General features: G+C 40.2%; 1 protein-coding gene across 11 annotated transcripts in view; it reads left to right on the top strand.

The window, feature by feature from the left end:
- Positions 1-2,623, top strand: part of LOC131682227 (uncharacterized) — a 102,365-nt gene extending 99,742 nt beyond the window's left edge. For 10 of the 11 annotated variants that reach the window (XM_058963561.1, XM_058963564.1, XM_058963565.1 and 7 more), the window contains exons 10-13: positions 1,371-1,460; positions 1,563-1,736; positions 1,894-2,007; positions 2,136-2,623. In XM_058963561.1, the coding sequence (XP_058819544.1) occupies positions 1,371-1,460; positions 1,563-1,736; positions 1,894-2,007; positions 2,136-2,396 (639 nt within the window). In that variant the 3' untranslated portion in view covers positions 2,397-2,623. The remainder of the gene's footprint in view (positions 1-1,370; positions 1,461-1,562; positions 1,737-1,893; positions 2,008-2,135) is intronic. The other variant, XM_058963571.1, reaches the window with a different exon arrangement.
- The last annotated feature ends 12,594 nt before the right edge of the window (positions 2,624-15,217 follow it).

The raw sequence follows: 15,217 nt of genomic DNA, 5'->3' as shown, positions 1-15,217 counted from the left end.
GATGGTAACTTCTACCGACGCCAATGCTCACTCAGCTTCATCAGCCCTCCGCGTTGACGTGTCATATTTCTTCACGGTAGATACTAGCGCCTTTTGGGTTCTGAGAACCATCTCCTCAATGTCCTGTTTCTTGCATGTCATCAGTGCGATAATCATATGTTCTTTCTGGGACGTCATCATACCTCAGGGATAGTATAAGGATTAGTGCATTGGGCTGGAGTCTCAAAAGTTGTGGGTTCGAATCTTGCCTCTGGAGGAATTTTTTCACATTATTGCTTTCGCTTCACTCACCATTTCGATCGTTGGATACCACCATAAATCCATACTTTTTCCAATTAGAAACCTGTTTCTGGACACTCTCTACTAACATCTTAATGCTTGGTGGGCTCAATCATTACATAAAGACAACTATGCGCCAGGAATGTTAGAATAACAAGTCAAAATTTACCCCAATAATTTACAAATAAATAGGCCTGAGGGTAAATTCACCCCCGGTTGAAAACCACTGTTCTTTACCAGCACGGTGACAAGAGGATCAAAATTATAAATATAAACGTTTTCAAGGAAGCAAATTTAAGAAACCCAACTGATTTTTTCCCAACTGATGCCTTGATACTGAAATTCAATCGAAACAATTAGAAGTTTAACCAGAACAGACCCCTCCCGAAAGCTCGACGAAGCAATTGTACACTAAAACACACATCGTGATGATAAAGTAGCAGACAATAATACAAAGGAAAAAGACATTATCAGTCTATATTTAATGCGTTTATGAACAGCTGGATCGGTGTCATAACCAACACTCTGATGAAGTGCACTTCTCCTAACCGGAACCGAGCACTTATGCGGTAGCACCACCGCCGTGTGCACCGTTGAGATAATCAATCATGCTGTGGAAAGATGTTCGCGGTTCCTTAAATCATCCCGAAGCATGTCTGCTCGTAAAAGGGTGAACTCGCACTACAAAATACGACAGACGATGTAGCAACAGCTGATGATATTAGGATGCGCGTGTGGCAAATTAACTCCAAATGAAGGGGGGTAATAAATAATGGAGTGCACAGTTCATGAATCACAAACCTGGTGAATATGCATGATATAATAATGAATAATTACGTACTATGCTGTACTCATCCATCTGTTTGTGCAACATGTGGAACATCACATTCAACGTTATTTAAAACAATTAATTGAAAACTTAATATTTCAATCTTGTAGCAAATGGCAACTTTTGAGTATATATTAATATGAATTCACCTACCTTGTGCAAAAGCAAATTTAAGAACGCTTTTCACTGAACTGTTTTAAATATATAAATTTAAATAAATTCCAATTTACAACACCTCCACCATTTTGATTTCTTCTTTCAGGGAGACGTGAATGATTCCCTGTCTAGGAGGCGCAGCAGCTATAACATCGAATTCGTCCGAGTGCCCAAAGGTGGCGGTAGTGCTTCGAAGGTAATCGTCCCCGAAAGTCACACATTGAAAGTTGGCACATCATCGCCGCGTATATGTGTAATATATTGAAAAAGTTTTTTGGTTTCATTCCTTACTATGTAGGTAGACCTGCTGAAATCGGCGCTGGAAATCAATCATAAGGTATCCCAGCCGCACCTACGGAAGGAAGGAAAGGCATCTGACCAGTCGCTCAACTCCAAACGGGCAGACAGTGCCCCGAAGTTGAATCCTGCTAAGAATATCTCCCAACCGGCTCTCAGCGTCGTAGCGGACGAGGTGAGTTCGATAGGTGCTGAATGCTACAACAAATGTCGATTCGATTTACTCAAAAGAACATTCAAATTGGCTTTCATGTGTTTGCTTGATATTTGTGCCGCATTTTGTAAGTGGGATAGTTCAAAAATAGCTTTTGGTTTATTTCGAGTGTTAATAGATTGGAGCTCCGTCAATCTTGAGCCGGCATCGGAAGAAGCACCATCAGAGTGGCATTTTGGTAATAAAGGTTACCAACCAGGACGGTGAGGTTGATCTGAGGAACTTCCTTCGGGTAATTTTTTCCGTTTGTGTCCAGTCAATTGCATGTTTGTTGCTAATCGCTTGCCATGAATTCACGGTCATTTCCATACAAGTCCAGGAGGACGATGTTAATGTAGCTTTTCGTTTGATCCTACACAGGAAACGGACCGTCGTGATTCGATGACGGAAGCAGATTTGGACCGCTACAAGGCGGAACTGGCCGTGCAGGCTAGAACCCATGTACTGAACGACATTCCGGAGCGCCCAGTGGACCCAAGTGATATGGTTGGATTCGGTTCATCGGTGTCACCCGTGCCGCCGGTCAGTGGAACGAGCACTAAGAGCAGTACCGCATCGAGCAGCGATGCTAGCCCCGAAGCCAGCATAACGAATAGTCAGACGAGTAAAAATGAAACTTAATAGTTTGCTGATGCAGTTGTGGGACCTGGCTGCTGCTGCTGGCTCGAAGCCAATGCCGCGTACACCCACCCATTTAGATCAAAGCTGATTGTGAATTGCTTCGTTTTCATTCTGTTGTTGCATGGAAAGTTATTATACTTGTTATATGACGTACAAGTTGCACTTTAGACAATTAAAGCCATAAGCCGATTGTTGCGAAAAGCAATAAAGGAGTGTGGAGAAACTCATTGTGTTGTGTCCTTCCGATTATCCGATAAAATAACGAGTTCCTCCCCATTAAAGTTGAATGTGATATAGATTGTATGTCCTCGGGGAGTAGCATTACCAGTTGAGCGAATTTCATTTCGAGAATTCGATGTCCGATAATATCATAATTTAAACCGACATACCCAGTGTTGTTTGTGTGAGTCTTGGAGTGCATCTTGAATCGGATCTAACCGGATTAGTTGGTAGTAGGGGTAAGATGGTACAAGCTCTTTGAAGTCATTCATATATTACGGCAAGCTTATAACGAAAGGGGGTATGTCAAATTATGACTTTTTTGGGAAGATACACGGTGTCAATTTTGGTCATATTTTGCGTGGCATAATTTATGAATTATTTCTTTTCTTCGTTTGTCATATGGCTAACAGAAGGGTTCTCGAGTGTGACCGAAATTTTAAAGGCCCGCCTAGACAAGATTAGGGTCGGTTTATCTAACTCAAAGCAAGCAAACGATAGAACTTGCTGCGAGCACTTCACGCAGGACTATAATGTATATATTCCAGTTGTATGGGTAGAAATTTAAGGCGTCGTCAACGATGATAGTTTGACATGCGATGATCTGCAGCAGTACGGCGTTGGTTATTTTAGAGACAGCTTACTACAACCGGTAAAAATGTTGGATTTTAAGCATTTGATTGCAGGAGATGGTTCGAAAAAATACCTCCAATCAAACTCTTATCGAGTAACCTTCGCTGGAACCACAAATCCACCCATTGTAACAATAAGGCCTGCTGTGGAAAATGCGATGGGAATCATGTGGATGATTCGTGCAGTAGTAATGCAGAGAAGCTGCGTGATCTCTCAGCATGTCCCGCGTACAAACTACGAGGGGATAAACTAAAACGTTCCCTTGCGGGACGGTCGAAGCATTTCTTTACATAAATGTTAAAATAAGCTACACCACCATCTTTAACGAACCTCTATGTTCTCTTGTCTCCTAACTAGAGTGAGGCTGATGACCGACAAGAGGGAACATTTACTAGAGTGTCTAGAAGTTATAGGAAGATCAGGAACATTTCCTCCCCTAAGCTTCCTTGTACAAGTCAGAAGGTGTTCCTTGACGGGGCACCGAAAGTGACATCTCTTGAAATTGCTGTAACCAAACCGAAGCAAATGGTCCCTGGTCTCGGAGCTGGAACAAAATGTACAAACGCCACCAACTCAGGGAACTTGTGTGAGCAGACACCCAACCCCCTACAACAACTACTCTTGCACGCAACATGATTCCTCCCTGGTACCACCTTACGGCATACTTCGGGGAGGATTTTTTCTATGTGCATAGCACACTCTAATCCGACTACTTAGTAGTTTGTTCCTCCAGTAGGAAACAACGTGGAATTTTTTGAATGGCAATAGGAAAGCTTGCTGTGGGTAGAGAATTAGTGATCGTTCCCTACGAGGACAATCTCGGCGACAAATTTCAGATTGTCTAATTTATGGAGCCCTTCGATTCCCTTGCGTCATTCAACACTACGACTCGGCTACCTTGTGCCATTTAGCACCGCAACCTATTTAGGTCCTTTGGGTCCCTTCTTATGCCATTTAACACCACTTCTTCGTTGAGCTCTCGACTTGTTCGCGAACTATTTGGTCTAGTTCCCGACGATAGACCTTGCTTACTCCGACGGAGAATGCCCCCGCGAGAGGGGGTCTGCCGAAACCGAGCTAACCAGCCAGGTTCCGAGGTAGATCCGGTGATAGTTGGTGGTGTCTAGTCCCTGGCGGTGAATCTTGCTTACGCCGACGCTTTCTGGCGGAAGAAGTTTTAACGATACCGTTTGGTCTTTGGTTTTCGCTATATTTCGAACGGGCCTACCGTTAGGGTATCGTGGTCAGTCCGGCGATTGCGAATGGAGCATGGCGTCCGCGATGCTTTGTCGCGGTCTACTTGGTAAATCTAGCCTATCCCCGCAGAGCGTTTCCCAGCGGTAATTCAAATTGCTCTCCCGAAACCGTTGCTCAGTGCGTGATGATCTGCGTGGCCACTCTGTTGACTGCGTTCCACGTGATTACGTCGCTTATTATTTTGTGGACAACATTATCCGGCTTGATGTCTGGCCCTCCCGTTTCAAGTATCGTTTCGAACCTCGGACATTCGAAGACCACGTGCTCTGGTGTCTCATACTCCACACACAACGGTGACATTGCGTGCCCGATACGATGAAGATACTTTGTGATACAGCTGTGGCCCGACTGGAGCTGTGTCTAGTGAAAGTTCACTTCTCCGTGTTTTCTTTTGAACCACACCAACAGGTTTAGGATGAACCAGTGCTGCATCCAGGCCGGAACCCCATATCAGAATAACAATGACGCAACGCTAACAGACTTCTCGAGCAGCTTCTGGGACCGCCGACGTTTGGCATGATCCTCGCTATCCCGTTCGTTGTCTTCGCCGACCTTTCGCAGGCGTAGTCGACGCGGTTGTCGAAGCTCAACCGATCGTCGATTAGTTTTCTGAGTGAATCCAGTAGACATTTAGGCTTGTACGAGGCGGGATCGCCCGGTAGCTTAACTGGCTTTAGCAGCATTATTAGCATCTCTTCCTTCCACATTTCTGACAACCCATCCAAACACTTCTGCTGCACTTTCCTGAGCATTTCCGGTTATACCAGGATCACAGTTTGGTATTCCATCCGGATCAGGGACCGGGCGCCGTCTACTGCGTGGCTCCAGTTTTCGGTATTGCGGCGTCATAATGCGTTACAATACTTCTTGTTAAATCAGCCGCATCAACGTTTTCGGTCTCGCTATCTGGCCGAAGTGTTTTAACAAAGAGATGTCCCACTTTCGCACGCCGGTCGTCCTTCTGCGTGCTGCAGTAGGACTCCTTGGTCGATGTGATAGCGAATCACCTGGTGAAGAACTACATAATGTGACGTCGATAATAGACTCCCTCTCGCCTTTCAGAGATGTGCTAATGGACGGATGTGCTAACGGAAATTTCATTGAACAATCGCGCGTCTAACTTCATTAGAGTTTCCTGCATGACATCGTCTTGTGTGGGTTACACTACTGACCACTTCACGGCCCAGGCATTGAGGTCACCACCAATGACCACCACTTTTTGGCTGACCAACTGCTGGGTTGACTTTTCCTTGCATCACTGGGTGGATTAAAACGGGTTTTTAGATATTACGGGGGCTTTTGTTTCAATTTCCCTCGACATTCTCTCTGAGAAACTGTTCCAGCATGTTTCACCGATTTTAAACAACTTGTGGCTAAACTTGTCAGAAAAGCAGAAGCATTTTTCGCATGGTGATTTATCGACATCATGCTTTAGCTACATGGGTCTTCCCAAGGACAAAGCCTCCTTTTATACAATTTCTATGTCAATGACATTGATGGAAGTCTTGATGATTTCAGCACGGTAAGCAAACTTGCAAATGATGGTTGCTAGTTCCGAACCCAGGTCCAACCAATCCTACACTAAGTTAAATCAACTGGTTGAAATGTCACATGAGATTTTTGGTGTTCTTGGAAGCGTTGAAACTCCTTGTTGGAAGGGACATACCATTTTGTCCCATCCGGTGAGATTGGCATTCAAAATCTTCGCTGACGCAGGGGGTCCTTGTAACATCCAATCTTGTTCTTCAGTAGATCTCTACATGCCAAGTTCGAACCGATAACTACACCATCGATCTCAGCTTTGTGAGCGGGTATGTAAACGCGTTAGTTCTTCTTAAAAGTCTTATCGACAGCAACGTCATTTGTTTGCTTTAGACAAAATATCACAATTCTAAGCTTATCAAGGCGAACCTTTGAGATATCTGGCACAGCTGAATATCTCTGCATCTTGCGGAATATTTGAATACTTAGCGAACAACCTTTGATCCGAAAAAGATAGGATATGGTCGGTCCAAGTTGAATGTGTTGGATTTTAAATGGAAACTCGGAGCCTTTGATGACGAATTTTGTTTGGCATCCATATTAGGCAGTGGCGGCGCTAACGGGGGAAGAGAGCAGTCGCCCCAGGCGCCAAAATTTGGGGACGGCAAATGCTGCTGAACATAATTTAATTATCTACTAGCGATTATCATTGTTCATTAATCGCGATAAACACACTTCGAAAAATTCTTGTAATTTTACGTCATTTTGCGCCGACACATGTCAGCGAACAAAATTACCAATTATTGCGTTCATTCTTATTTTTACAGGACACCAAATTATTCAAAAACGTAATTTTACATTATGCCAACAGTAAAATTACGTGCGACATGTAAATTTACAAGAACGCTGTAAAATTACAGTTGTCTAGTAAAATTGAAGTAAAACTCATTTTCAATCTTAAAATAAAATTAACCTTACTGCAGTTCGTCACGCGTTTCTTACAAACAAATAATCGACCCATTATCTATTATCGTAAAAGATACAAATAAAATTCAATGGCGCCATTGAGCATATTTTCACCAAAATTCAGAATGGGTCCACCATTTACTGGGTCGAAGCTTCGTGGAATTATAAGTCAAGAATATGCTGAAAAAACGAGTTGATCGATTTAAAAATAACCTTTTTTGGGTAACCGAACTGGTTTGATAAAAAACTCGACATTTTCAATGCAATATAATTGTATTGTTATCTTAACGATTTTCGCACAGCCGACGGACCTTGAAGAATTTTTGAGATAAATACGCGCTTCAGTTCGTTTGATGCGTTTTTGATTCGGGACGTGTAATTTTATGGCATCTTACACTGAAAACTTAGTCATTGAGTTCAAATTTTATTTCCTACATTTAAAAATAGTGCGTGTGACAATTGTTTTTGTTCATAATGACGGAGTATTGAATTTATTAAAAAAAAAATATTATGAATGCGTCGATTATGATATAAAAGATCACATTTAAAGTTGCGTCATATGCGATTGCGTCAGATTTCTAATTCAGTCAACATTAAGATTCAGATTTTTTTAGTGTGAACGTTAAGTTCGTGTGAAACATTTGAATTCATATTGGTTTGGCGACTGTAGAATATTAAGAGTGTTAACGATCACAAGTACGACGGATCTGACGGAACAAAAGAATATATATCTAAACCTGAACCGCAAACGTAACGATCTTAGCAAACGCAAACGGGAATTGTTTTTAATAAAATCCTTTATTAAAAGCTTAACTATTTTTGAAAAAAAATCTATAATGGCCTGAAGTTAACAAAAAGAAGAATAAAGGTAAAAGTGCAGTTTATGTCTTATACATAAGGAACCAGAAAAATTAGGTTCTTACAGCTGTAATTGAAAGTAAATTTGATGTAAATTTTTTCTTATGTTTATATTAACACTGTCTAATTATGGCAAATACACGTCATACGGCGTTTTATTTATTTTCAATAACGTTCCCAAACTTCTGGGTATTTCGAACACTTACAATTGCAATTGGTTTTTGACAACGGCGAAATCTTTGCATTAACCCCTTTATCTTGTTACCTGCCGTACCAATCAGTCTAATGCCACTATGTCCTTTGCTGTATCTATATGTAGTCTCTAGATTACTTTATTTTATTTTCATTATAGAGGTTTTAACCTTAAGGTCATTCGCCTCTTCGGGTTAGAAAAATTTCTTATGAAAAATTTCTAACCCTATGTGCGGGGTCGGGACTCGAACCCAGGTGCGCTGCGTACAAGGCAATCGATTTACCAATACGCTACGCCCACCCCCTCTCTAGAATTCTCTATTCATTGCCGTTTGTCGCCAGCTTCGCAGAGCACGAGGACTCCTCAGGTTTCCTTCACCTTGCTCGTTGTGGCTACTTATGCCAGTCGGATTAGTTTTGGGAATAATATTTTAAGGGTTATCGTCTGCTATTTAACGACGTGCCCAACTCACTATACCGTCGTATATTTTGCTGTGTGAACGATGGATAGTTCTCTAAACAACTGTTGCAATTCGTGGTTCATACGCCATCTCTACATGCTGTCTTCTAAATGCATCGGACCATAGATCGTTCACAACACCTTACGTTCGAAAACAACAAGGGTATGTTACTACTTTGCCGGTATAGCCCCAAAGCAGGAGACATTATGATGGACTAACAGCATCTAAATGTCGGTTTACATAGTTGAAATCGACGGTGTTGTTATCGTTTTGATTAGGTGATGCGTGGGGTGAAATGGTTGGTTGTTTCAACGACCGCTTTCTCCAGTGAGTGAAGATTTTGAATGGCAATCGCACAGGACGGGACGAAATTGTATGGCCCTCATATTTTGCACTAAATAAAGACAAATAGGCATTGTAGTAATAAAACTGTGAATGGCAAGGGCGCAAAGAATCAAAATCCATTCAAAGTCGCTGTAAGCACTTTTTACAGAAATACTAAATACCACGACAAATCGTTATGCTCTCTTGGCTCAGCAAGAGTATGACTTAGGGTTCGCAGTACCGACCCTTTTGGCGAGAACCGGTACTACGGTACTGAAGCCCTCAGTACCGGTAGTACCGGTAAAGTACCAGTACTCGAATATTTTTTTAAAAAATTCGAAAAAAGCTTTAAACTGAAATTGAATGCTCAAACTGATGATCTTATTCTCAGATGATTGATTTGTGCTGATCAAAAAACATGTTTATTGTTTTTAATTGCTTCGGAATGGCAAGGCTTATTTCACAGAAGATATTTTTCGTATAGGGCAACTTCTTTTATTTCGAAATCTAGGCCACTTTCAAATCAATAACTGCTAAGTGGTGCGACTTTCGTCGATTTGAACAGATGGTAAATGTATGAAACCCTATTAACAACAGTAAATCAAAACGAGAATGGTAGTAAATCCGAGCAGGTTAATTGCATTTCCTCTCTTGCTTCTCTGAAAATTGGTTCCTACCTTTATGTCGTTTGCCTACTATTCTCTAATGCATATCAAGGCTCCTTGCTTTCCTGTAAACTATGAAGTTTTGCAGAACTTTTCGATCACCAATAATTACAAATCGCCCCATTTGAAGTAGTTCACCAAGTCTAAAACTGTTTGCTACTAAATCGCTGTTCGTTCTTTTATAGATAAAGGTTTAAGAGCAAACCAAATACAGACATGACAACGAAAATGGAGGTAAACCAACGCGAGTCGAGAGAACAAATTCTTTCCAAACACCTGGAATTTCCTGACCTGTCACACCGGCAGTTGGGAAAAATGTTGAACATTCACCATTCAACCGTCTCCAGAGTGTTGAAGCGGTTCCAGGAGCGGTTGACGTTGGACCACGGCAAAGGAGCTGGAAGAAAACCGGGACCGGAGAACAAAAAGACGGAGGGAAAGGTGAAGCGGATGATTAAAGCAAATCCCAACGTCTCAAGCCGTGATTTGGCTAAAAAGATCGGCATGTCGCAGAGCTACGCCACTATTCGAAAAGTGTCCTGGAGTGGCATGAGGCCAATTCTGTCCATTTTGTTCCAAAGGACATGAATCCGCCAAACTGTCTGGAGCTGCGCCCGGTGGAGCAGTACTGGGCAATGATGAAGCGGGAGCTTCGGAAGAGCAAGACAGTCAAAGACGAGAAGGAAATGTTAAGAAAATGGAAAAAAAACTGAGAAACTGGTACCGGATGACACTGTAAAGACTTTGATGGAGGGCATCAAGCGAAAATGCGTTCAATTTTACACTCAAGGCTCCATCCATTAACTTTTCTTTTGATTTTTGAAGTAAATATATGTATAAAACTATCTTAAATTATAGTTTGATTTTAAACATTATAAGAAAATTGGCATGACATTTTCGGTGTCGCAATAATTTCGTGTTCGCCCTTTAGTACCGAAAATACCGGTACTGGCTTTGGTTCAGTACCGGTATTACGGTACCAAAAATGGGTCGGTATTCCTGGGATTTTCGGTACCGGTATTACCGGTACCACAACCCTAGTATGACTCTAATGATCACCATCGTGAGACTGCATCCAAAGACTATAGTCGAACGAGATTTGTTGTATAGGTCAAAAATTTTCTCATGAACGACCGAATAGAACAACTACAGGAAGCTCTGACACAAAGCCGAAGCAAACAGATCCTGGTCTTGGAAATTTGAGAGCTTACAGTGTTTCAAGAAACACATAAAAAATTGGGTTATCTTCTCGCTGTAAAAAGAATTTAACTTTCTTCATGATCTTTGCTACAATTTTAAGGAGGTGGCCTGCTTTACTGCCCATGATCAAATATTTGTTCCATATTTGTTGCTGTGCATCTATGAAAACGAGCGTTAAGTTTGCATCAATTTTCGCTATTTTCAATTGGAAGTCATTGCAGTTCGTTATTAAATCTTCTATGAACTTTATATTTGAAATCAACGCTATTTATTGTGAATGAATCTGAGTGGGACAGATAGGGCCGTAGCGTACCATTTTGTTACTTTTGGTGGCATTTCAGTTTCAGTGCCCCTTTTTCAATTCGACTCACGAACAATAATTTAGCGTGTATAGCGCATTTATCCTATTTTAATATTTATCTTTACTTATTTTATACAACAGATTTCAGCGTCCCTCCAAGCTTGGCGCCCTTGGTGGGGGTCAATCTGGCCAACCGCACACTACGGGTCTGCATAGCCCATTTGCCAACCAGTTCAATGAACATTTTGTAGCTGGTTTGCTTCGTACTGTATCGTACTTTGTTCGATCGAAAACCCGATCCCAAAGTACCAGTACAATTTGTAACCTTGGAATTGTCTTGAAGGGTTTTTTTCTTATCGTTACGGGATCACATGACGATTTGACCTCGGAACCTTGCGGAAAAGAAAAAAGCGTTACGGGGCAATTATATCACTATAGATTTTATATCCCAGCATTGGAACTTATCTCCGGTAATCCGAATATCCGGGAACCAGATTCTAAAAGTGGTTGAGTTCTGGAATTCCAAAAATCCAAATGTGTCCAGATAGGATTAAAAACGAAATAGCTATGAGTATTTCGGTTTTGGCGGTACCCAGGTACCCTGCCAGACTGTTACTTAGTTAAGGAAATCCAAAAGTCCTTCCTCAAGCCCCCGATCACTGTATCATTAGTTTTATTCCCCCAAAAGCTATGCTTGGTATTATTCTAACCTGTCACAAAGTTGCAATTTCCAGTTTGGGAAAGTGGACTGAAATTTCATGAATTAGGTCATAACGGTTAAATGCGATCTTGTGAACAGAGTGTGAACTCACTTTGCTTACCGTGATTAGGACGCAACGCTGCTGCAAGGCTACTTGATCAAGTTCGAATGCGTTTTATTCTATTGATTCTAAATGGATTAAAAACAAAGGAAATTCCGCCCTTTTAATTTGGTCCGGGCTTTTGTACTATATATTCATTTATTTATTGAAAGGTTAAAACAAAAAAAAACCGCAATAAATCGTTTTTTGGGTGCAATATATGCTTTATCGAGAAAATGGCTGAAAATGGTTTCATTCCGCAAGATTATAAATTGTTTATGAAAAATCTGCCAAAAAATGAAATTCTTAGTGACGTTAGCAAGTTCTTAACATCAGATAATGTTTCGAGCAAATCTCGTTTTTTTTAATTTGTTTTCATTAAACGTATACATCCAGCGTAAAAACTACAAGGAACAGGCCTGTGGGGTTGTACGGATTGCAGACGTAGGACCGCACTACGTGAAATATTTAATTTCCTATTACATTTGGATTAATAATTAATCAAACATTTCTTTCTACAGTTCACTCCATGAATCAAACCGTCTTGCTCATCAGGTCATTTTATTTACAATGAGCGATCGAATCCGATTAAAGAAAGCAGTAGGGTTCGTCGCGGTGCGGATGTGGGCGGTAAATGGATTGTCCGCACCGCAACCGCAAAAAAATAATAAAACCGCACCGCTTACCGCACCCGCACTTTATTTACCGCACCGCACCACGCGGTAATGCGGTAAATGCGGTAAAATTTTTATATTTTTAAAAAATAGTGTTGGAAAATTGTTCATTTGTGTAACAGTATATAATAAAATGTTATTTTTATTCACACGAAATTTAACTTTAAGAGACTTCTCAGAATGTATTGTTTATAAAAAAATCAACTTTTTCATTTTCTATTAATAAAATTCCGTTCATTTTAAGGCAAACATTATACATTCAAAAACGTTCTACTGCAGTAATAGGAAAACTTTTATTTTAGCAACCCTTCAGTTAATTGAAAAATGTAATAAGAAATGAAGTTGCATATTTTTTTCTTTAAATTTTCATATTTTCAATACTTTTGACATATGAAAATAAAATGTATGATTTTCGCATTTACGTAGTAAAACCGCCTTTCATTCTTAAAGGATTTTCACCAATAAAAATACCAGTACTTCTTTATAGTAGCGCATATATTCCAATACAGTGAAATAAAAACATATTGTATTTCATCAATAAGAACGGCGCCATATTTGACGAAAAAAATGCTCTATACATTACATCTAATCAGGTGTCCGGTCTCAACCGGTACAGAATTATTGAACATTAGAAAAACTGCAAAAAAAGTATGATTTGTAGCATACAGCAGAAATGATTTTTAAAAATAGGGGGTTTTACGGACAATATATCTCAAAACTCTAACTTCCGCATTCTTCAAGAAACAGATGTATTCTCATTCAACAACTAAGATTGCTCCCTTTGAAAATGTATGAAGTGTGATTTTCCTAAGACTAGTTCGAAAGTTCTGGCATTTAATGTATTTTCCTCTAATATTTTGCCAATAAGCCAAAGGCAAAAGCTTCAATTGCAGTGAACGGGAGTCAAACTATGTGGTATTTTGCAAAAAAAGCTTCAAAAAAGCTACAAAATAGTCTCAACTGAAAAATATTAGGACTTAATTTGGTAAAAATTATAGTAAATTTGAAAGGAAGTACACGAAAAGAAGTTATGTAGCATACTTTTTGAGAAAGAGTCCATTAAAATTGACTGTAGAAAAATTCACATTGAATTTACACAGCAATCAAAGAAGATAGAAATACGATACTGATGAACGAATGATAGAATAATCATCCAAATTTGGACCCCTCCTTATTTTGGACGCTTTCATACATTTGTATCCTTTACTGCCAATTATTGCAAATTCGTTTGGTTTGACGAAGATAATTATATTCTTTGGGTTGTGTTTAAGTCCCAGCATAATTAGTTCATCTCTAATTCCTTTAAATTGGTCAAAATTCGCAATTGAAAAATTGATATCGAAAACGATTCACAATTCCACGATTACCAACAGAAATCGGGAGAAGTGATGCACTTTTAAATTGGATTTAAGAGTACAAATTTATTGTTTTTAAATGATCTAATAATTTTGTCTCTATTTGTATCTTGCATTTTATGTATTTGAAATGGTTAGTTTGTGAATTTTTACTTAGAAGTATCAAATAACTAGTCCAAAATATGTCGTAAAAATAATAACGTCAAAATATTTCGGGCGCAGCTAGATTTTCTTTTGTAATAGCAGTCTGTTTATCAAATTAGAATAATCAAAATTATCACTTTATCAATTTTTTTTTTTTGCGGTGCGGTTGCGGTAAAACCGCGCGGTAAAGGCTCTTTCCCGCACCGCATCTGCGGGAAAAAAAGTCTCACCGCATCGCAGATTTTGCGGAGCGGGTGCGGTAAATACCGCGCGGTTGCGGTAATTACCGCAACCGCGACGAACCCTAGAAAGCAGACAGAAAACTGCGATGGAAAACCGAACTAATATCTGGAACTGCTTTAAAATTTTAAAAAGTTTTCTATTGTGTGCGGTAAACAACCAGACCGATGCTTAAAAATCATGTTTTAGATAATACAGTCACAGTTCTTGTATAGGACAAGCTTTATAGTTTTATTTTGCCGTTACTGTAATTTTCCTAAAGTACACATAAATGTAGCGAATGCAGTGGTCTCAATCATATATCATATATCGAAGAATATACAAGAATCGAAAATAGTTTTATGGATGGACTTAGATGCATTTTTTTGCAGCGATTTGTTGAGTAACAGTGCATCCATTCATAAATAGGCTTTGTAGTACCTATGTATTCATAGAATCAAAGTGGGATAGGTTGAGTGGAAATGAATCCCGTGGAATCAATAAATTGATGAAACGTACATAATAAACCTTCGTTGCACTTTCTTCTATCCATTCGCGTGAATTTGTTGCTAAGAAAGTTTTCGTGTCCTTAGCCTGTCATGGAGACGACAACGCAAAGAAAAACAGAAAGCTTTTGCTTCGCGCAACGAAAGCTCAGATTTGTATCATACACGCAACACTTGGATATACCTACACATTCGCCTGAAACAATAAACCCAAGCGAACGGTGTACCGTGCTTGAATCAAAAAGCAGTGCCAGTATCGTATCCGTACACGAATGGAAGATACGCACCAAGCAAAATGAGTCAACGCTGGTGATGATGGGTGCTGCGAAAGAGACAACTAGTACCACGACGCTAGCCTCTGCTACACTGGCTGTGGGAGCATGCAGGGCAGTGCTCTGCTCTGCCTGCTGTTCAAGAGTTAACTGAGCTTGCCCGACCAAATCTGCTCTTTAAATAGTCGATGGTGACGTCATTCATAGAAGCGTTACGCGTTAGGTACAAAAATCTGTCGTGCCAGACTAGGGAAGCGTAGCCTTCTGTGTGCAAATGCGTGGTATTTTAACTA

Source organism: Topomyia yanbarensis, chromosome 2 (genome assembly GCF_030247195.1).
Source record: "Topomyia yanbarensis strain Yona2022 chromosome 2, ASM3024719v1, whole genome shotgun sequence".
NCBI lineage: Eukaryota > Metazoa > Arthropoda > Insecta > Diptera > Culicidae > Topomyia > Topomyia yanbarensis.
The sequence above is the reverse complement of the archived record's forward strand: the minus strand, read 5'-3'. Positions and strand labels throughout refer to the sequence as shown.